Below are 21,939 nucleotides of genomic sequence, written 5' to 3' on the forward strand. Positions count from 1 at the left end.
TTGATGGTAGGCCAAACAGTTTTGGCCCTCGACGTTTTGTGCCCAGTGCCCACTGCCCACTGGAAGGGGTGCCGGACGACTTGGGATGAACCATCTGCAAGAAACAAGCTCGGATTTGCAGCCGGAGGGTCAAAACTCGACCTCGCAGGGAGATGCAACGCAGCATGATATGGTGCTGGGCAGGAAGTCGAGGTTCCGGTTCCGGAGGTGGTCGCGGAACAAAAGGCTGGCAAAGCAATGGTTCCGGACTCTGATGTGCTGCCGCCGGTAGCGAACGAAGGTAAAGATTAGGAAAAATCCCATTTTGCTTTTGGTGCTACAAGCCGGGTCACGGTAAGGGAGAATGCGTGTGTCTATACTGTCTTGCAAAGTGTGTGAGAGTTCTGATCATCTGACTACCAAATGCCACTACCTCAAGGAGCCGAAAATAATGACACATCCATGTGGCTGTGGAGTTGACGGATTGGGGTTTTATTATGTTCCTCATGCGCCTTTCATTCTGGAGAAGACGGATGGAGAAACGGCTTTGATCAAAGTTGTGCGTGGGGGGCACACTTACTGTGACTCAACTAGTAGAACAATTGGAGAGATTGATCCCAGAAAGATGGAATTGGCAGGTGTAGCAAGATGATGCATGCATGTCGCGTGGTTGAAAAATAGATTTCCCTGCACCAGGATTCGTACTTAGTATCATTAACCGGAGCGACGCGACCAAACCAGTGTGGAGTGGATGTATCAATAGAAAGTTCTATTTTCTTGCTTTTAAAAGGTGTCATATCATCAATTATCAATAGAAAGTGTCTGAATTCATAATTAAAACAAATCCCTTCAAGGAATGGTGCCATTTCGATGCTTCATAAGTTGGTCAAGTTTATTTCAAGGAGCCACAACTATTATTTGGGATGGCAAGGAACTGCAACTTTTTAAAATAGCTTTACAAAACGTTAACCATTCGAACCATGGGTTTCACACAATGGGTACTTGACTTCATTCCCATCCTTGTTGACATGATAGGTAGCAAGTTGGCCAAGGTACTGTACCACCCTAATTTTAAAATTAGGAACCTAAATAAATTTAATTAGTTTTGCTGTAGGTTCGATAAGGATTTATTTAATTTCTCTTGAATTTAGAGCATTTATCGGGAATTAAATAAAATACTTAGCTATAAAATAAATATGAGGAAAATAGGTTTGTGCATTTTCATGCTGGTTTGCATCTTTTATTGCTTGCTGTTCAATTTAAATTCGAATTCTTGAGTTTGAATTTAAATTAAATGTGTTTGAATCGGTTTTGAAAATGGAAAGCCTTTTCTTTTTCCGTCTCTCTCTTTCAGCCCAGCCGGCCCACACCTTCTCTTTTCTTTCTTTCTTTTTCCTTTTCTCTCCCGAGGCCCAGAAAACCCCCGCCGGCCCAGCTTCTTCTCTCCCGACCCAACCCGGCACCTTCCCCTCTCCCTTCTCTCTACCGCCGACAGGTGGGCCCCACCTATCGGGGCCTTCTCCCCGTGGGCGAGCCGGACTCAGAGTCCGACCCGATCTTGCGCCGCCGCCTTCCTTCTTGGCCCGTACGCCAAGGGGCCTGGGCCACCCCAATATAAAGCGCCGCCCACACCCCCTGGAACCCCATCGAGGATCGCAGCCGCCACTTTCGCCACAAAACCCTAGTTTCCGCCGCCCCCTAGTCGAGCTCGAGCCGCCGCGCCTTGGTTCGCTGCTCCGCCGCTTCCCCGACGACCTAGAGCCGCCCCGGAGCTTCGCTTAAAGGTAGAGAGCTCACTCACGCCTTCTATCTTTTTATCTCGCCGGAGCTGTTCCTCCGCTCCGCCGCCGCACTCGCCTTCCACCGTGTCTACGCCCCGCGCAGACCCCGCCATCAAGTTTGCTTTGTTGCGTTCTCACTCCCAGTCGAAACTGCGCTCGATTCGAGCCCTAGACGGCCATTTTCGGCGAAGTCCGGCAACCCTGCCGCCGTGCGCCGCCGTCCCAGCTCCCCGCCGGCGTCCAGTGCCGTCACCAGTGCCGCCCACCCGCCCCTTTTAACCCTGGCCATCAGATCTTGATCCGTCGGCTCCGATTAGATCTATCCAAAGTCAACTAAACCCATGCCGGTCAACCAAGCCTGTTTTACAAATAAACTCCTATGTTTTATTAAAATTAACCCTCCGTCAGCTTCAATTGAAAAGAATTTACAAAAGCGCCCTTTCTTTTATGTTTTAGCCCCTGATCTATTAGGTTTTTTGCAGTTTAGTTCTAGAACCTTATTTAAGCCCTAATTTCCTTGTTTTAAATCCGTTTTCGATGATTCTTGCGCTTACGCGATCGTTGCAATGTGTACAATAGTTTTATATCATTGTTTTGTACTGTTCACATTGTTTAGTGTACTGTTTCTTATTGTTTGTACTTGTTTAATTGTATGTGTGTGTTTGGTGCGATAGACGATCAGCAGTACGAGGGCCAGCAGCAAGATCAAGGCTTTGAATGACCGGATCAGTAGCACTTTGAGCAAGGCAAGTGGACCCTTGATCATACTTTTGTTCCATGGAACACCAAATAATTCACATTTACTCTTTATGTACATGCATGTGTCTATAATATGACAAGATCCAAATTAAGGATGTGCCTAACTTTGTTTACCCTTTTCCTTGGTCAACTTAGATTTAAATTTATGTTGGGTAGCTTGCTAGAAGCCTTTACTTTGGGTTGTGGTTGGTTAATTATGAGACAAATGTTACACTTGTTTTACTTCATGTTCATGATGGCTTAATGTTGTTAATCAAGATCATATGTTTTAATTGGAACATGGAGAACCACCCGAGAAAACAATACAACCACAATATCACATGGCTCTGATCTTGACTAATTAATTAAAGACTATAACTTGTCACAATCTTACTGAAAGGGCAAGAGGAGATGCATCGATGGGGTATAGCTTGATCCTCTTGGGGCAATGATGGTCCTCATTAGGAAGTGTTATGACCACTTTAGCTTGAAACCTTAGCGGATTGTCATAGGATAGAAAATCTTTGTAAAGGCCTCGTAGCGTCCCTATGCAGTCATACCTAAGAAAGTGTGATATGGTGCTTGACCCGCACTTGCATGGTTGGGGTACAAAGTTCTTTGAACTTTTACGTGAGTTATGGTGAAACTGTACAACATCTGCAGAGTGTAAAACTGATATATCAGTCGTGCTCACGGTCAAGAGCGGCATGGACCCTCACATGATAATTGCACTTGAAGGTGATCTAAATCGATGCTTTTACTTGGTTATTGTTGTTTATATATGTTTATCTTGTGGGTTCAATGGTATAAACTTATACTTAGTTAATGCTTGCTAATAAAACTTGACCAATTAAAAGTGCTGAATGCAGTCGTGTCAGGTATTTCTTTGAATTAACCTTGCATGTATTATAGTTGTTTCCCTACCCCTTACATAATTGCTGCTCAGACCACAACAATTGTTCGGAATTCTCAGAAGACTTGAGGGTTTCTAGGCGTATGTCTCCCAGTCATCTACCTGTGATGTTGAAGATCCGCTGTTACTCTATAGACATTTACTTATTCGCTTAAGACATTTGGTTATGTAATAAAGTTATTAATACCCTCTTTCGTTATGCATTTATGATATATTCATTTTATAGTCTATCATATGTGTGTAAACTGATCCTGGCAGACATATGAGATGCATTCGGTTTTCCTTCATAAACATGGTGTGACAGAAGTGGTATCAGAGTAGTGTTGACTGTAGGACGTTAGCCTAGATAGAAATGGTCGAAAATTAAGATCTATCTTGCTTAGAAACCATGTTGTTCCATGCTTATTTTAAAAATTGCTTAATCCTTATTTATATTGATATCTTTTATCTCCTTGGTGCATACTTGTTTTTCTTCTTCTAAGTGTGTTTTCTAAAACAAATCTCTCTATCTTGTCCTTGCTACAGATGACCAAGTCTCGCCAACTGCTCGCAAGCACACTGGACCTATTCGTGCCTTTGCTCGCCGTATAGCTCCTGCATCTGTTGCGCTAGCCCCAGCTCCAGTGCCTGCGCCTGCTCCAGCTCAGCCTGAGGAGGAGGTTGAGGAGGTACCAGGGAGGGACTACTTCTTCCCCGAGGATCTGCTGCCGTCGCCAACGCCAACACAGGAAGACTCAGCACCGCCACCTGCACCTCCTGCTCCAGTAGCTCCAGCACCTGCACTAGGTGGAGGGGACACAGAGGACCCGGGAGATGATGAAGAGGAGGAAGACAACCAGGATGACGGCCCACCAGCACAGAGGGAACAATGCTGTGAGCACACCTCATTCCACGAAGACAGCTACTTCCCCATGATGCTGCAGGACACGTGCTTGACGGGCTAAACAACATTGTGGCCCCTATGTACCACACGAAACACTACGAAGACCCCGTGCTCGACGAGTACTACGTCACTCGTGTCCACGTCAGGGTGGATGATGGGCGCCGAGGCAGGAGGACCGTTTCAGTGCACAACTCCTCTACACCCATGACCACCTACCGCCACGCAGTCAGCAGTGCAGCCAGGAGGGCTCTCCGGTCTCTCTGTCACACCAACCGCCGGGGTCTGGAGGACACAGATTACCAGCATCTTCCTCGCCGTGCTCGTGGGACTGAGGACACAGAGTTGACACTTGGAGGAGATGGGGAGAGCCGCGTCAATGTCACTGTGCGGGCTCTCGCCACACTCAACACGGATCTGGAGCACGTCACTAACCAGCTGGACGAGACTCAGGATTGGCTGAGGGAATCTCATCACAGGATCCTCCAGCTAGAGGCCCAGCTTGCAAGGGAGACGCCCCAGCCTGTTCAAGAGGATGAGCCTCATCTTCCCGCCTTGTCACCCCCGCGCAAGGGGCTCCGTTTTGGCGACCGTGGCTACCAGAACCGCTTCTACTAGTTGTTAGCCACGGTCGCCAAAACGGAGCCCCTTGCGCGGGGGTGACAAGGCGGGAAGAGGAGGCTCATCCTCATGAACAGGCGGGGGCGCCTCCCCTGCAAGCTGGGTCTCAAGCTGGCGGATCCTGTGATGAGCTTCCCTCAGCCGATCCTGAGTCTCGTCCAGCTGGTTGGTGATGTGCTCAAGATCCGTGTTGAGTGCGGCGAGAGCCCGCACAGTGACATTGACACGGCTCTCCCCGTCTCCTCCAAGTGTCAACTCTGTGTCCTCTGTCCCACGAGCACGGCAAGGAAGATGCTGGTAATCTGTGTCCTCCAGATCCCGGCAGTTGGTGCGGCTGAAAGACCAAAGAGCCCTCCTGACTGCAGTGTTGACTGCGTCGCGGTAGGTGGTCATGGGTGTAGAGGAGTCGTGCGCTGAAATGGTCCTCCTGCCTCGGCGCCCATCATCCACCCTGATGTGGACACGAGTGACGTAGTACTCGCCGAGCGTGGGGTCTTTGTAGTGCTTCGTGTGGTACATAGGGGCCACAGTGTTGTTCAGCTCGTCAAGCATGTCCTGCAGCATCACGGGGAAGTAGGTGTCTTCGTGGAATGAGGTGTGCTCACAGCATGGTTCCCTTTGAGCTGGTGGGCCGTCATCCTAGTTGTCTTCCGCCTCTTCATCATCTCCTAGGTCCTCTGTGTCTCCTCCACCTGGTGCAAGTGCTGGATCTACTGGAGCAGGAGGTGCAGGTGGCGGTGCCGAGTCTTCCTGTGCTGGAGTTGGCGACGGCAGCAGATCCTCGGCGAAGTAGTCCCTCCTCAGCCTCCTCCTCTGGCTGAGCTGGAGTAGGTGCAGGCAGTGGAGCTGGGGCTGGCGCAGAGATACTGGGAAAGCTACAAGAGGGCGTCCGGCTGCTTTGACAGATCTGGGTGCAGGTGAAGTCTGCTGAATGGAGCTGCCCTCCGAGTTCACGTCTGTGTCTTGTTTTTGTTTGCTGCTGCGACAGCCATCTTTTGGATGCTAGCTTTCCTGTCCGTCTGTAGCTGGCCGCTGGCTATACTGTGTAAACTGGTAACCCCAGTAAACCTGGATCTCTTTTGCTTTCAATAGAAGCTGGGCCGGAGCCGGTCTTTGGCCTTTTTTAAAAAAATTTATGCCGATGACACGAGACGAGCGTGAGTGGATACGATAGGATGAAGAACAGGAAATGACTTCAGTTTCAATGAAGCAGAAATCACTACATTTCCTGACAAACAATACAAGCTTGCCCAAGAAAATCTGGGAGAAAAATGGGGAGCCTATATTAAGGCTGACATTATCGAGCTATGGTCACCACAACCCAAGAGAAGGGGGAAAATTCAACTGCTTTTGCACCTAGAAGATGTACTATTAACCGGATAAAGAATTGAAGTGTCAATGTAGCTCAGTGTCACGTTTGCTAAACAAAATGCACATTCTAACTTTGCCATTACAGATCTTGCTCAGGCGTTTGGCTTTATGTTCATGATGAAGGCACTCTCTGGTTTCCTTCATGCCCAGATGGCCGCTCCATCTTCAGGAGGTGATGGAGACCGGCGATAACGTGCTGACGGCTGGTTGGTACCCCAGTCTTCGCTAGAGCTCTGCCGTGCTTGTCCAGGAGCACAAAGCAAGGGACGTATCTGATATCGTAGTGCAGAAGCTGCAAGTGCACACATACAAATTGCTGTTAGAATATTGAAATGTTTACCAAGTTATTCAGTGATGGTTCTGCATGTGATACAGAAATGCTAAAGGACCTGAAATCTGAAGAAAAAAACAAGTAGCCTTTCTCTTGGACATACAAGACGCAAATTCAATTGTAGAGTAGCCAAAAAAGATGAAGAAAAGTTTACATGAATTAGAAAGTGACCAAAACAAAGATGCAAGGTAATAGGACTAACAAAATAAATGTACACATTCAAAAGTAGCAGGGCATTCAAATGTTATTACTGGTTTATAAATTCATCATGTGAAAAAATAAATGTACACATCAACGGGCAGCAGGGAAACGAAGACAACAGCTTAAATTGTAATAACAGAGAATTTTCAATACATTCCATGCTCTTATGGACTTCAGTGAAAAGAACACGACTATTATCCTAAGAGATTGTGTATTCTTTGTACGGAAAGTCTACAGGTCAGTTCTCAACTCAAATATGACCAAAAAACAAGATAACAAATGAAGATATTGAAGAGTTCCTACAGCACATACATGAGAGCCTAACATACCAAGCCTCTACTTTACATGGGAAGAACACTCTCAAGCCTTTACATAGAAGTTTGGAGCAGTACTACGATGATCTTACTGTGCAGACACACAGAAGAGAAGAATAAGATCATACTCCAGATTTGGTTAGTTGGCTGGTATATAAGGACATATTTTGTGGCAGCAAAAGAATAAAGTACAACTCGATGATAAAGAAATTCATTGTTAGTTTCAATCAAGGACTACACAGATACAGAAACTTGTGGATGTTTTCAGAATCCTGACATGACAAACATAAAATCTAGCTGTTTCATCCAAAAAAGGGAAAACTGATAGTTTCTTACTCGCCAATGTTTTGAAAAGGAACAGATTGCAGTAATCAACTTACATCTACAGCTAACACCCATAGTTGACATTGAGTCCAAGATTCAAATGACAAGCAGGCCCAGCAGAACTATCACACAACTCTACACACACACACACAAAATTCTCAGAGCAAGTTTTCCATCAACCCTCAAGTAAACCTATCCTGAGCTGCAGCTGTGCACAAAATAATCGCGCAATGCATCAATCCACACAAATAAATCAGAACAAAACTAAATCCGATTAAATTTCCATCGCAAGGCTTCAGAATTGGCTGTTGAGAAACACACCACCCAACCCAATCGACAGCACAAATCTTCAGAACTGGCTGAACGAATCCACTGGCAGGAAGCGCCTCACCTCGGGGAGCCACCGGTCGTCCTCCGCGTCGGCGAGCACGAACGCGGCCGCCCCGCCGGCCCGCTGCTCCTCCTCCAGCTCCCGCACGAGCCCCTGCAGCGACGCGCAGAGGCGGCAGCGCGGCGAGTAGAACTCGAGCACCGTGGCGGGGCCCCCGCGGACCAGCGCCGCCGCCAGGGCCCGCTGCTCCGCGTCCCCGCGGTCCGCCTCCACCTGCACGGCCCCCCAACCTCTCCGCCCCCCGCCGCCGCCCCCGGCGGCGGGGGCGGGAGGCGAGGGGAGGTCGCCGGCGATGACGAGGCCGCGCGCGAGGGTGCGGATGGATTTGAAGAGCCAGGGGAGCTCGAGTCCGCCGCAGGGGCTCGGGCCGGGGTCCGGCGACGGGCCGGGGTTGGGGCCCCACGGCCACTTGAAGCAGATGGACGGGGGCGGCTTCGCGGCGGCGCCCATCGGCCGCCGGCGAGGGGGAGGGAGAAGGGGAAGAGGCGCGCGGCGCGAGGCTCTGTGCCGGGAGTCGCTGGCAGTGGGCCCTACCAGACGCGCAGCAGCAGCAGCAACACACACAACACAACGAAGGGAATGGCCATCTGGCTCATTATCAGGCTTCTTCAAAAAAAATTATTAAGTTTTAGAAATGATTCTACTCTGTCTACGAGGCCCTGTTTAGTTAGCAAAAAAGTTTCTACAATATCTATCACATCATATTTTTGAACACATGCATGAAAACATTAAATATAGTTAAAAATATTCCATTTGTTCTAAAATGTACGTCGTTTTGGCATTTTTAGATTCATAGTATTTGTTATGCACCTAGATATAACATATGTCTATATACATAGCAAAATATATGAATTTAGAAAAATCAAAACGACCTACATTTTGGAACGATGGGAGTAACTAATTATAGAGTCTAACTGATTAGCACGAGATGAATCTTTTAAGCCTAATTAGTCCATGAGATATTATTTGTCAAGTAACAACGAAATGTGTTATAGTATCAAAATCCAATTTTTTTTCACCAACTAAACACACCGTGATGGTATCTATTCATGTCAAAATGTTGAAACCCATGTGAATGTGAAAAGGATAGGCAATCTACATTCCAAACATCAAATTAAAGATGGCACACTTAAGCATATCATGTTACCATCTAAGAAACTTTGCGTACCAAAAACTATATCACCACTGTTGCAGAGTAAAGTGCAGAACCTAAAAATTTTCTACCGACAACCCATAGGTATATAAATAGCTCGAATAAATGCAATCTACATTCCAAAAGTACAGCACCAAATGGGTTGCAACCAAACCGATCAAATATAATCTACATTCCAAAATTCTATATTTGATTCACTGCTTCGTATGAAAAGCACGAAATAATTATTTCTACCGGATAAAAAAAATACTAGCCAATCAAAAGATTTTTACATTCCAAGAATTTGCATGGAAATATATCTAGTAGTGTGATGCGGGATTCTTCTAATGTTTTGTCGTAGCACTTGAGAACAGTAAAGTGCCATGTGTCAAGATATCACAATGAAATAAGCTAATTATGGCCCCACATGACTGTAACTATAAACTTTTCCCCGGGGGGGGGGGGGGGGTGGGAGCAAGAAATATAAGAAAATTACCTATTTGACATTAGAAAAGATGATATTTGCTCATTTAACACCGGATGTTTAGAACTTGGCTATATGTCTCCAACTGAAAATTTTGATGCCTACTTGACACTCCGCTTGCTTCTGTTAGATTCCACCGTTAGGCGTGTGGGCCCTATAGCGTGAAATGACCCATATGCCCTTCTGCAACACGTGAAGATAGAGAAGAGACCAGGCTTGCTCTGCTCGGTCAGCGGCGAGGAGGAGAACGCACGCAGCCACTGCATGCGCTGTTCCAGCGGCCCCCCGACCCCTGCTCTGTCCCTCCTTCAACGACACCTCCTATGGAGCACCTCGGCCTCGCCAGCGCCGCGCCTCCTCACGGCCTCCGCAGTCGCTGGTCGCCGCCGCCACCTCGACGCGCCCCACCCCTACTCCGGCCCTCTTCCAGCAGCGCCGCCTCCGAAGCACCTCAGCACCTCCGCGGCGGGGCGAGCTCGCGGCGGACGTGAGGTGTCCCTGCGCGGCGGGACTACGGCAAGCCGGACGTGCGACGGAGCAAAGGCCGCGGCCATCCCTCTCTCTCGCGCCGGGGCACCACCGCCTGGAAGGGCATATTGGTCATTTCGCGCTGTGGGGCCCACACGTCTAACAATATAATCTAACAGAAGCAAGCGAAGTGTTAAGTAGGCAACATAATTTTTAGTTGGGGACATATAGGCAAGCTCTGAATTTTGGGTGTCAAATGAGCAAACCTTATCTTTTCTGGTGTCAAATAGGCAATTTCCTCAAGAAATATTTAGGTAATAATACAAACATACATCTGATGGCTTTTCATTTGAACTAGTAGATGGAAGAATACTCTAGTATCACCGCAATAAGGCACTTGCTGCTGTCCCTTTCTCTATGCTTCTATCACAACCATGTGAAATACTCTCTCCGTGCTGAAATTCAAGGCATTTTGATTTGTTATGAGTCAAACCATTCTAAGTTTGATCAAATTTATAGAGAAAAATATCAACATCTGACACATCAAATAAGTAAATTATTATATTTCTTAATGGAATTCATTATTTTTATTTGATATTCAAAATATTATTACTCTTTTCTATAAATGTGACCAAACTTAGAACGGTTTAACTTAGAACAAATCAAAATGCCTTAAATTTCAGTAATAATATTTTGGTTTAACTTAGAACAAACCAAAATATTATTACTCTTATATTTAAGAACAGAGGGAGTATAGTGGCAACAAATGTTCATATCAGTCCATCTTTATTTCTCGCTTAACACTGCAACAAAACCAATAAATTGAACACAACACCACACTACAAAACCAATCTTTCCTTTACAAAACAACAAACAAATCAAGCAAAGCAATCCACAAGCATATGCACACTTACAAAAGGCAACGCTCGGCGAATCCATCGATAGCGACGCACACCCCTTCTAATTACGCACGGAAGCAGGGGAAGCAGATGCACAGCTTGGATGCAGGCGGGGCCGGCGCCGCCGGTGGCGCCGCCGGCTGGACCTCCGGGATGTAGGACTCGTCCATGCCGCAATCGTGGCACCGCCGGCACTCCTCCCTGAACTTGGCGAACGCACGTTGGCAGTAGTCGGCGGCCTCGGCGATGGTCATGCCCCCGACGAGCTTGTCGGTCTCGTAGGCCTCCGTGGCGTGGTCGCCGTTCAGGGCGGCGCCCAGCTGCACCAGCTCCGCCTGGAACTCCGAGATCCCCCGGTGCTCCTCCGCCTCCGCCGACGACCGCAGCAGCACCGGCTCCGGCAGCTCTTCTGCAATAATCCCCATCAGTTATCAATTAAACATGATCGATCTACAGTCAGTTAATGGATCGATGCAAGATTGGTAAATGTTCATCGCATTGCTTGGCCAAATGATCTTGGCACTGTCGTCGATCACGTACCTGGGCAGTCGGTTCTTGGAGTGGTGCGAGTGAGCACGGTCTCGAACGTGCCGGCCCAGGCGTCGCGCTTGGTGAGGAACTCCTTGAGGTTGAAGATCTTCTTCACCGTCGCCGGGATGGACGAGTGCTCGTACTGCGACGTCGGCTCCGGCCCTGGCGGCCGGTGGATCACTGCAAGTAAAGACACAGTGCTTCGTCGCATCACGATCTGCCCATGGCCATGGGTGGGCGGCAGTGAGCTAGGTGAGGCATGAGCAAATGAACATCGTCTTGGTCATCTTACCCGTGCCCGGCTCGATCCATGGCGAGACGAGGATGGCCGGGACGCGGACGCCGAGGCGGTCGAAGGCGAAGCTGATGGGCGGCGCGCTGACAACGCCGTCGGGGCTGGGCACGCCGGCGACGGGGGTGGGGACGTGGTCGAAGAAGCCGCCGTGCTCGTCGTAGGTGACGACGAGGAGGGTCGACCGGAGCGCCTCGTAGACCTCCTTGACGAGGCGCTGGCCGTGGGCGACGTCGTGCGAGGGGTGGTCGTCGTTGCCCGGGAGGAGCGGCTTGAGGTCCAGGTAGCGCTGCTCGATGACGACGTAGTTGGGGAGCTTGCCCTCCTTGCAGTGCCGCTTGAAGGCCAGGTCGTAGGGGTGGAACTTGTTCATGTACTTGAGCTGCCGCATGTTCCTGCATGCGCAGAATTGTATTGTTTGGGATCATCCAAAGCTAAGTGATGAACCACGCTTCAAATCCAGACCAATACACAGTATGTGTGTTAAGTAAATTAAGTAGTACCATCATCTCCTACTTTTTTGTTGTCGGTTTTTATTCATTTACTGGCCTCATGCAAATCACAAAACGTTAGTAAAATCTGATGTACAAACATGTGCTAGATGTACATGCATGTCCAATGTTACCGTCAGAAAATTAGGCAGGGAACTAAAGCAAAAACATCTTCCTATTAGGCTCCTTTCAAGCCTCCACATGAAGTCACCTAGAATCCTAGGTAGACACTCTACAAAAATAGAGAAGTTCAAGAAATTCTCACAAAAATCAGTAACATCCGGCCATCCGACAACTCTAATTATAATATCCATTGGATCTATTAACTTTCCTAATAAATAACCCACCTCTGACATTATAAAAATAGACTAAAGTAACCCCTAAATATGTATCTAAATTACCACCTTGCCATTATAAAAAAATCTAAAGTAACCCGCTAATCTTCTTGTAAATTACCCATCTATGCCATTATAAAAATAATGCAAATAACACCTAAATTTGCATATAAATTATCCAATTATGTCATTAAAAGTTAAAGCAACCCCTAAATCTGAATCTAAATTATTTAGTTATAATAAAATATTAAAGTTCACCAATATAAAATTTTGAATTAATATTTCTATTATTATTAATATATTATTTACGATATTGTTTATATAAAATATTATGCATGATATGTGTCACTATATATATTCTTGTATGATGGAAAAGATAAGAATATCAATTCATAAACAAATGGTTCAATTAAATATACATAGACATATATGTAGGTGTGATGCAAACTGAAATCTATTGCAACTAGATAATAATAAATATATATTTTAAAGCATGCGTTAGAATATTTAATAGATGAAAGATGACGTGAGATAGATAGTTATATTAATTCTAGTAGCCCATGCGGGAGCACGGATTGATAGGCTGGTATAACAAAATTCAGGCCAGCTGCGGGTCTCTACATCCACTCGATCTTAAAAATACCTAATGCAGTAGAATACAAGTAACGTTTTGCACTGGTCATTGACCTGGACATGGTTAGGATCGGACCATGATGAGAATATCCGTCTAAAATGTCCTATGTGCATCAGTTCATGGTCAACGCGTATCAGTATGTGAACCAACCACGCATGCAACGTTCTTATTGGCATCTAACCGACTGCCAACAATCAAGATACATATAAAAAACAATAGCAGAGGCACATATACCCTGTTTATCCGAATCTCACTGCTCTGTGCGCTCTAAGCACAACCTGGCAATTATTACTGTTTTTTGAGTGGTTATCTTGTGTAGTCTGTAACGCTAAGTCAGATGAACAATTGAACATACCAACTCTTCTTCAGTACCTATCATGTTCCCCATTTTGTTAATGACACGATCGATGACAATGACTTATGCTTAATCTCCCCCATTTTGTTTTAACCACAGATCGGTGACATTGTTAAAAAATGTCAACAGAGGGCAACAGTACAAATCTCAAGAGCAGCTACTGTACGTGTGCATAGCATTGCATCAGACAACTGTAAAGATTGAAAGTTAAGCACTCACTCACCCATGAAACGAAATCCCTAGAAACTTGACTCGCCCGCGCGCACCGACCACAATCGATCGGCAATGACGCTCTTGAAGTCTCCCATGGTACCTCACGTACGCACAGGGACAAAGGCCTTATGAAGAAACAAGCTGGAATGGATCGGAGGAGCTGATGAAGAAACAAGCTTGATCTTTCAGCTCGATCAACTTGTCAGCCAGCCTGGAATCCCGTTGCTATTACAATGTCTTGTTTGTTGGCTGTCCTTTTCTGCTCTCATCTCGTTCTACTAGTTTCTCTGCTTACCGTGGTCCCTTCCCCATCATGAGTGTTTAGCTCAAGCACATCAGACCAGCACGGGGTCCTTCACCATCATTTTCAGGCTGTTGAGGTAGTTGTATTTTCTTTGGTTACATGTACTTTTCTAGCATTATTTGGCAATTACACGAATTGCTATCATGTTCTATAGGAGAAAGCAGAGAAAAGAGTGTTAATATTTTTATATATAATGCCTCCAAAGACTAGCCTTCGTGTCCACGACAAAGTCGTCCAATACAATTGCAAAAAATATCAGCTGAGAATATGAATACCCTTGTTGAATGTGGGACTTGATTCTGAATGGTCAAGATTAACAACAAAGAGCCTGGGCATGTTTGTTTCCCTAGGGCTAAACATTAGTCCTATCATATCGGTCGTTTGAATGTTATTTATGAGTATTAAATAAAGTCTAATAACAAAACCCATTGCACAGGTAGTGCTAGCTAATTCGCGAGACGAATCTAATGAGTCTAATTAGTCCATAATTTACTACAGTAACCATCCGCTAATAATGCATTAATTAGGTTCATTAGATTCATCTCGCGAATTAGCCCAATGGATCTATAATTAGTTTTATAATTAGCTTATATTTAATTCTGCTAATTGGCATCAAAACATTCAGTGTGACAAGGTTAAACTTCCCTTGCGAGCCAAACACGCCCAATTGATACGGGGACAAGAGAGAGAAGGGGATTCTTGGTTTGGGAGGAAGAAACAATTGGAAAGTTAGATTTTTCTTAGTTTCCATCTTTATCAGAAGGTATGCGGCATTGCCACGCAGGCCAGTATGAGACCACTTTATTGTAATACATTTACCTCATTGATAATTTATTTGAGTACAACTTAAGTACAAGTGGTTGGTCGTTGCCATCCCACGGAAAGGGGGAGGGTATCTTTTCAAAAAAAAAGAAAGGGGGAGGGTACGGTTGGTCGTTGCCAACAACCCCCTTCTATTTATGCCCATTGCCTCCCGGCCGGCACCCGGTAATAAAATTGGCAGGTAGCTTTCCCTTAAATAGTCCTCACTCCCTCCGATCCTCACCCATCCTCGTACTGAGCTTAACGAATAGAGCGAGCGATCGAGTCACGCGCGCGCCGTGCAGAACCAGCAACCTAGCTATGCTTCATCCGAGAGCATGGACATCGGTCGTCAGCTATGGCGGCGAGCTCGCAAGCTCGCTGACTAGCAGTCCAGTTCGCGTCCTGATGGCGGCCGTGATCCTGTGCGCCGGCGCCGTGGCGGTTCTGCGGCGCACACGCCGGCGGCGGGACGTGTACCTCGTGGACTACGGATGCTTCCTGGGCGAGCCACGGCACCGGGTGCCGACCGCGACGGCCACGGAGCACGCGCGCCTGATGCCCTACCTCGTCGACAGCGAGAGCCTCGACTTCATGCTCCGGCTGCACGAGCGGTCGGGCATCGGCGACGAGACCGGCCAGCATCCCGGACTCCCTGCGCTACATGCCGCCCGAGAGCGGCGCCGCGGCGTCCCGCGCGGAGGCCGAGCTGGTCATCTTCTCCGCCGTCGACAGCGCGCTCGCCCGGGCCGCCCCAGCCCTGCCGCGCGGCGCCGCGGACATCGACGCGCTCGTCGCCGCCTGCAGCTTCACCACGCTGGCGCCCGAGTTCGCGGACCTCGTCGTCAACCGGTACGGCCTGCGCGCCGACGTGCGGACCGTGAACCTGTCCGGGATGGGGTGCAGCGGCGCGCTCATCTGCGTCGGCCTCGCCAAGCTATGCAGCACGGATACGGATACACATATCGGTATCGGAAGAATACGCATATGCGGATACAGCAATTTTCTAAAAACCCCAATACACGGAAACGTTTTACTATTTTTTTAAATAAATAAATAATGCCACATATTAAGTTTGTAAAGCAGTAAATTATCTTGCAATAGTAATTAGGAAGAGATGGGCCGTCGGCCTGCTGTTTTACGGCCCAGCTAGCCACCACTTGCCCTAAGCTCTATTTATCCTACAATCCAACTCCTCCGCCGCCACTGCCGCAACTCTTCCTCCCCCTCGCACTCTACTCCTGGCAGGACCCAATCCGTCGCCGCTGGGCCCGATCCGCCGCCGGGGAGGGTGGAGGAGACCTTCCCGCGGCCGAATCTTGCCGGAGATGGGGGCGCCGCTGCTCCATCCGCTCCCCTCTCCACGGCGCATTGCCCCTGCTCCGTCTGCTCCCCCTCCATGGCGCACCATCCGGCGCAGCACGGGCGGACCGAGCGGCGCGCGCGGCCGGCGAGCAGGGATGGAGGGAGGTGCGGAGGAAGATGGCGAGCTCCGCCATGGCTGCAGGGGCGCCCTCCTCCGTCTTCCTCCCGGCGGCTCCCTCCGCCGACGTGCCCGAGCGGGAGGAGAAGAAGGCTGCAGGGTGAGCGAGGAGCCGCGGCGCCCCTCCCCTGCCCTCTTCCACGGCGAGCCCGTGCCCCTCCGCCGGTGAGCCATGCGGTTCCTCCCCTACCTCCATGGAGAAATTTGGGCCGGGTCGTATCTATGGCAAGGATACGTATCCATTCCTCAGTTTTCGGCTCATTTAATCTGGGATACGCGGACACGCCACGGATACATATACATGCCGTATCCGTGCCGTATCCATATTGGATACGTATTCGACACGGGATACACGCTTACACTGGCGTATCCGTGTTTCTGAGTCGCCAAGAACCTCCTGCAGGTGGCGCCGCCGGGGACGCGCGCCCTGGTCGTCACCACCGAACTCCTGTCGTCCATGTTCTACGCCGGGACTAAGCGCGAGATGCTCGTGCCCAACGTGCTCTTCCACATGGGCGCCGCCGCCATCGTCATGTCCAACTCGCCGGAACGTGCCCGCTTCCGGATCGGCCATGTCGTGCGCACGCTCACCGCCGCGCGGGACAGGGACTACCGCTGCGCGTTCCTTGTATCTCAACCAAGGGTATTCAAATGAATACCCATTATTATTTAAAAAAACTTCACGTATTAACAAAGAAAAATAGCTTAAAATTTTTCAATGTTCATGAAAAATGCGAAACATTGAATATCTATATCTCAAAACAGATTAAAATTAAAAATAATTAAAATAATTTAGGTTGTCAAATAAACTTTTATTTTTATACCTTTTAAATTTTTTGAATATCTATATCTCAATCAAAACCTGGGCGCGCCAGGAGGAGGACGACCAGGGAGTGACCGGCATCAACCTCTCCAAGGAGCTGCCGGCCGCCGCCGCGAGGGCGCTCCAGGAAAACCTACTCGCCTTCGCCCCGGCCGTGCTGCCGGCGACGGAGCTTCTCCGGGTGGCCTTCTCCTCCCTCCGACGCAAGTTCCTGGGCAAGGCTGCGAAGCGCTACCGGTCGGCGTTCCGGCGGGCATTCCAGCACTTCTGCATCCACCCCGGCGGGAGCCTGGGTGCTGAGCGAGGTGCAGCGGGGGCTCGGCCTCTCCGACGGCGACATGGAGGCGTCGCACATGACGCTGCACCGGTTCGGCAACATGTCCGGCAGCTCGCTGCTGTACGAGCTGGCCTACATCGAGGCCAAGGGCCGGATGAAGAAGGGCGACCGGGTGTGCATGATCGGCTTCAGCCCCGGCATAGACTGCAGCAGCGTGGTGTGCGAGTGCATCAGGCCGGCGGCGCGCCCCGACGACGGACCCTGGGCCGGCTGCATCCACCGCTACCCTGTCCCTTGGAATCTTTAACCATGGAGATCGGAGATTGGGCAATATATATATATTGAGCTCTTGATGAAGAACTTTTGTTTAAATCTGTTTCAATTCTCTGTGTGTGAGCTTTGTTTGCTTGAGACTGTTTTAAGTCTGGTAAAACTCTGGAATAATCAAACGGTTGGATACATCATGGATGTAGAGACCGGCCAGGTGTTCGACAGAATGCCTGCATGGTCGTCGAACCAAGAAACCCCGCGGTGGCTCGGGTCATGGGCGGCGAGGGGTTTCGGCGTGGGCACATCCGATGGGCTCCTTCATCCCCTGCATTGTGAGTGCATTCTCTGCGGTCGTATCGTCTGTGGTGAAGCGTGGCCAAATTGGCCGCCGCTGTGGTTTTGCATGCGAGGCGTTCGACGAAACACCCCGTAAGAGGTCGAGGCTGGAGACTGCCATGGTGGTGGCGTCGTGGGCGGGCCTCCCGTCGGACATCCTGGGCCTCGTCCCGTACTTCGCATACCGCACGAGCGTCGGCGCCGTGTGCCACCACTGGCGCTCCGTTGGGCGCTCCAACATCCTGCTCGGCCTGCACCCACCGCTGCTGGTGCTGGTGCTTCCCAGGTTCAGGCTCTAGTGCTTGTGCTTTGGGGTGCCGATGAGGGCCACCTGGCGTGTCCAGATGCCGCAGGAGGTGGCAGCAGGTGATGTCCGATGTGTCGGCTCTTCCCAAGGATGGCTTGTGGGCGTGGCACCCGTCAGGGATCATGGGGCCTATTACAGAAAATTCGATGGCGAGTGCTTCATGGTGAATGCCTTCTCGTACGAGGTGGTGCATCTGCCACATCTGAGCACGTTCAACCATGGGCTTTCTGGTTACTCTCGTATGGCTCTCCCGGTCAACAATGGCTTTGGTGAGGTCTACTTCACAACCAATGACAAATATACAATGTCGCTCCGCAAAGTGGTACTATCTGCTTCACCTGACTCAGGGTCCAAGTGCATCGTGGTTGCTTCGTCGTTCCACACCATTACACAAACACTTGCTCTCTGGCAGCCTGGGATGAAGTCTTGGCATGTTTGCGATGGCCTCCCAATTGTTGGGCCCAAAGATTTTTCCTTCTACCAGGGGAAGCTGCACGTGCTCTTGAGGTTCATTCCACGCCTCTATGCCTTTGAACTCGAGGAGGATGATCGTGGGGTCGTCGTCTCTCGTGTTGTGCATTGTGTGATTGAGCCACTTCATGAACACCGCATTCAGGCTCGTGGTGTATTGAGTTGCAACATTGTGGTGTGGCGTGGCAACCTATTATTAATCATCAGAAGGTATGATACTACTGAGAAGTTGTGTACCCAGCGCGCCCTTCATCAAGTTCAAGTGTTTGCACTGGACTTCAGCACAAACCCTTGTGGACTCACAGAGATACACAGCTTTGATGGTGATAGTATCTTTGTTGACTCATGCGGGTGCAATTCCTTTCCTGCTGGTCTGTATGATGGGGTTGAAGGTGATCTTGTGTACTTTGTTGATCAATATAGTAAATATGAGTATGTGGGTGGTTGTTTCAACCCTTCTTATGATACATTTGTGTACAATGTGAGAAATGGTACAGCAAGGCCTTTTGCTGTCGAGTTATCACCAGATAACTTTGGGGTACCAAGGGGCAAGTTGGATATTCCGTTGTGGTTGTTAACCTCCAAATGAGCTGCTGCTGAGCAAATGTGATCTTATAGGCTATTTTTGGTGCTGCCTTTTGCTGTCTGCGTTCTGAATACTATGGTACTGTCGTGTGGCATCTCCATTTGTAGCTGCATATGTTTTGAGGGATGTCAGAATTGTAGAACTATAATTCTTCAATGCTCATTTGTCTCGAATGCTTCTACATGCAGAGTGAAGTGGCACATCTGATGGTGTTCTGTTTCTCTTTTCTGCTTTCTACGTCAGTGAATACACTGTGTTGCTGTGACTATGCGTATGAAGCATTGCTGGAATATTATGCCTTGAGTAGTGGCATACTGCCTCTTTGAGCATGATCGACTAATTAGATAAAAGATATTGTGCAAAATGGTTGGAATAAACATCCTTCCTTTCTAATAGAACATAACATTGCCATATTAATATGAATCATGAGTACATAAATCTTTTTTATTCCGAAAGCGGTTTGATTTGGTTCATACTAAATAAATCTTTCGCTTGTTCATAAAAATGTGAGTTCGATGGGCAGCTGTTTCCGTTTTGTCGGTCCTGCCAAATGCCAATTAGGGACACACACCAGCAGCCCACCACGATTGGACCTGGGGATATTTTTGCTGGAGAAGCATGGGCCAGCTGCCCTGTGCGGCTGTGCCAGCAGTGCAGACGGCAGCAGACTGTGCCATCTCCAGAGCTTCAGATATTGGAAACCTGAAAATTCTCTTCTGCAACTGATTGACTGCCTGATTGGTTTTGATGAAGTCTGAGACTCTGAGTGGGCGAACTTTGCATGATGGAGAAGTAACCATTGTGTGATTTGCTCCCTCGGGAATCATATGAGTATGGAAACGCCCAACGTATTACTCATGAGTGTGGCAACGTCCAACTTCTGATACAAGAAGTCTATCACAATTCGGTTCTTGCTCCTTTGCCCTTTATAAATTTGATTGAGTTCACAGGCTCGCAGCTCTATACCTAGTGTGAAATGAGGCGGCAAAATAACATGGCTGCTCAATGACACTTAAGATGGTGGTGGAAACTTAAGATCGCCGATCATTTGATCAGCTCCAATAACTTGTGCACAGGGGTTGAGAGCCTTGCATTTGTCTGTCTCCAGAAAATTTCATTTAACATTTTACATTGCCATTCCGTAAAATAATCTATTTTCATGAGAAATTCTAATTATGTTTTCATGCTTTTTTCTCAAACTAGTAAAATAATCTAATATATTATTTTAGTGTAGGACTTGAAGTCATTTATCATAATGCAAAGTTGGGGAAAAATAACTCAAATTACATGAGGCGATGAAATAAAAGAATTTTATTAGAGAACAAAATGAACCAAATGATATTTCATGTAACCATGCCATAGTGAGTCTCGTGAGTGAAAACATAAAAAAGGATTATGTGTAATTTAGAACCCATGATTGGTTTATTTTTTTATATGGCATGTGAACGTAAAGATGCTTACATTGCACTTTATAATATATTTTTTAAATAAAAAAACAGAGTGGGAATTTATATTGTACTGGTTTTGTTGCGGGTTTGGTCTCTATAAACTTAGCAATATTGAAACAAAGATAGAAATATGATTGTAACAGCACAATCATGAAAATTTCTATCTTTAATGAGACTGCTAGCCCACAAGAGAGAGATAACTTGAGTAGGGGACCCACAAGTGCAACCATGAAACATGGCCACAATGGCGCAGAAGCAAGAAGCCGCCGCCCTCCAAACGGGATGGACGCTGATGGCAACACCTCCAGTGGCATCCTCTTAGCATCTCGGTCAGATTATTCATCTTTCATATATCATATTTTCTCTCTCATTACTAGCATTACATTTTATGCTTTTGGTAGTCACTGTAGCAAATTACTCAAAGGATAGACACTACAAGAAATCCTTTAATCCATGACGATTTTTTGTGACATTTACAAAAACAGTCATAAACAGACAAGATCTATGACGATTTGTGAATTTTCGTCACAAATTTGCAAATAGCCCATATGGGCTCTAACTTAGGCCCGATATCTGTGACAAACCTCTAAAAACGTCACAGAACGAAAATAGAAATCGTCATGGATTATATATCATGCTCAAACCACAATGGTGATACACCAAAATGCATTATAGTTAACATGAGCCCACGCATCAGCGTAAGATACCGAGTTCACATATGCATCCAAGTTCAGATACCAAGCTCTGATTATCTTTGTGGGCTTAGTCCGCTTCCTAGAAAAAAAACCAAACCTAATCCTTTTTCCATTAAAATCATAGGTTTGATTCCTTTCAAAACTATCCAAATATTTTTTTTTATTTTTCTAAATTCTTTGGACCGAATTCTTTTCTCTATTCTTTTAGCCCACTCAAATCATCATTTTTCTATGCTCTTTATTATTTTGCTAAAGGCCTATTTATTCCCTACATTCTTGTGTCACCGCAGCCCGGGCCCAACTCCGGCCTTTCTTGATTCGGTCCACACCAGAAAAATAGGACAAAAATTTAAAAAAAACCACCGCAGCCCAGGCCCAACTCCGGCCTTTCTTGATTCGGTCCACACCAGAAAAAATAGGACAAAATTTTTTAAAAAAACCTGGCGCACAAAGGAATCAA

The 21,939-nt window shown here is 47.7% G+C and overlaps 3 protein-coding genes and 1 pseudogene across 3 annotated transcripts; 2 read left to right on the forward strand and 2 right to left on the reverse strand.

The window, feature by feature from the left end:
- Positions 1-6,117: 6,117 nt before the first annotated feature.
- Positions 6,118-8,407, reverse strand: LOC120644796. Its single transcript, XM_039921506.1, has 2 exons — positions 7,845-8,407; positions 6,118-6,575 (listed from the first exon to the last, which is right to left on the reverse strand). Exons 1-2 carry the CDS (start codon positions 8,292-8,294, stop codon positions 6,396-6,398), a joined length of 630 nt encoding a protein of 209 aa, XP_039777440.1. The 5' UTR covers positions 8,295-8,407; the 3' UTR covers positions 6,118-6,395.
- A 2,277-nt stretch (positions 8,408-10,684) lies between these two features.
- Positions 10,685-12,509, reverse strand: LOC120646336 (non-specific phospholipase C3-like). Its single transcript, XM_039922949.1, has 3 exons — positions 11,651-12,509; positions 11,368-11,538; positions 10,685-11,236 (listed from the first exon to the last, which is right to left on the reverse strand). The coding sequence occupies exons 1-3, from the start codon at positions 12,039-12,041 to the stop codon at positions 10,893-10,895; spliced, it is 906 nt and encodes a 301-aa protein (XP_039778883.1). The 5' UTR covers positions 12,042-12,509; the 3' UTR covers positions 10,685-10,892.
- Positions 12,510-15,011: 2,502 nt separating this feature from the next.
- Positions 15,012-17,781, forward strand: LOC120644798 (annotated as a pseudogene).
- Positions 17,782-18,255: 474 nt separating this feature from the next.
- Positions 18,256-19,339, forward strand: LOC120645787. Its single transcript, XM_039922527.1, has one exon. The coding sequence runs from the start codon at positions 18,293-18,295 to the stop codon at positions 19,337-19,339; it is 1,047 nt and encodes a 348-aa protein (XP_039778461.1). The 5' UTR covers positions 18,256-18,292.
- The last annotated feature ends 2,600 nt before the right edge of the window (positions 19,340-21,939 follow it).

This window comes from Panicum virgatum, chromosome 8K, assembly GCF_016808335.1.
Source record: "Panicum virgatum strain AP13 chromosome 8K, P.virgatum_v5, whole genome shotgun sequence".
Taxonomy (NCBI): domain Eukaryota; kingdom Viridiplantae; phylum Streptophyta; class Magnoliopsida; order Poales; family Poaceae; genus Panicum; species Panicum virgatum.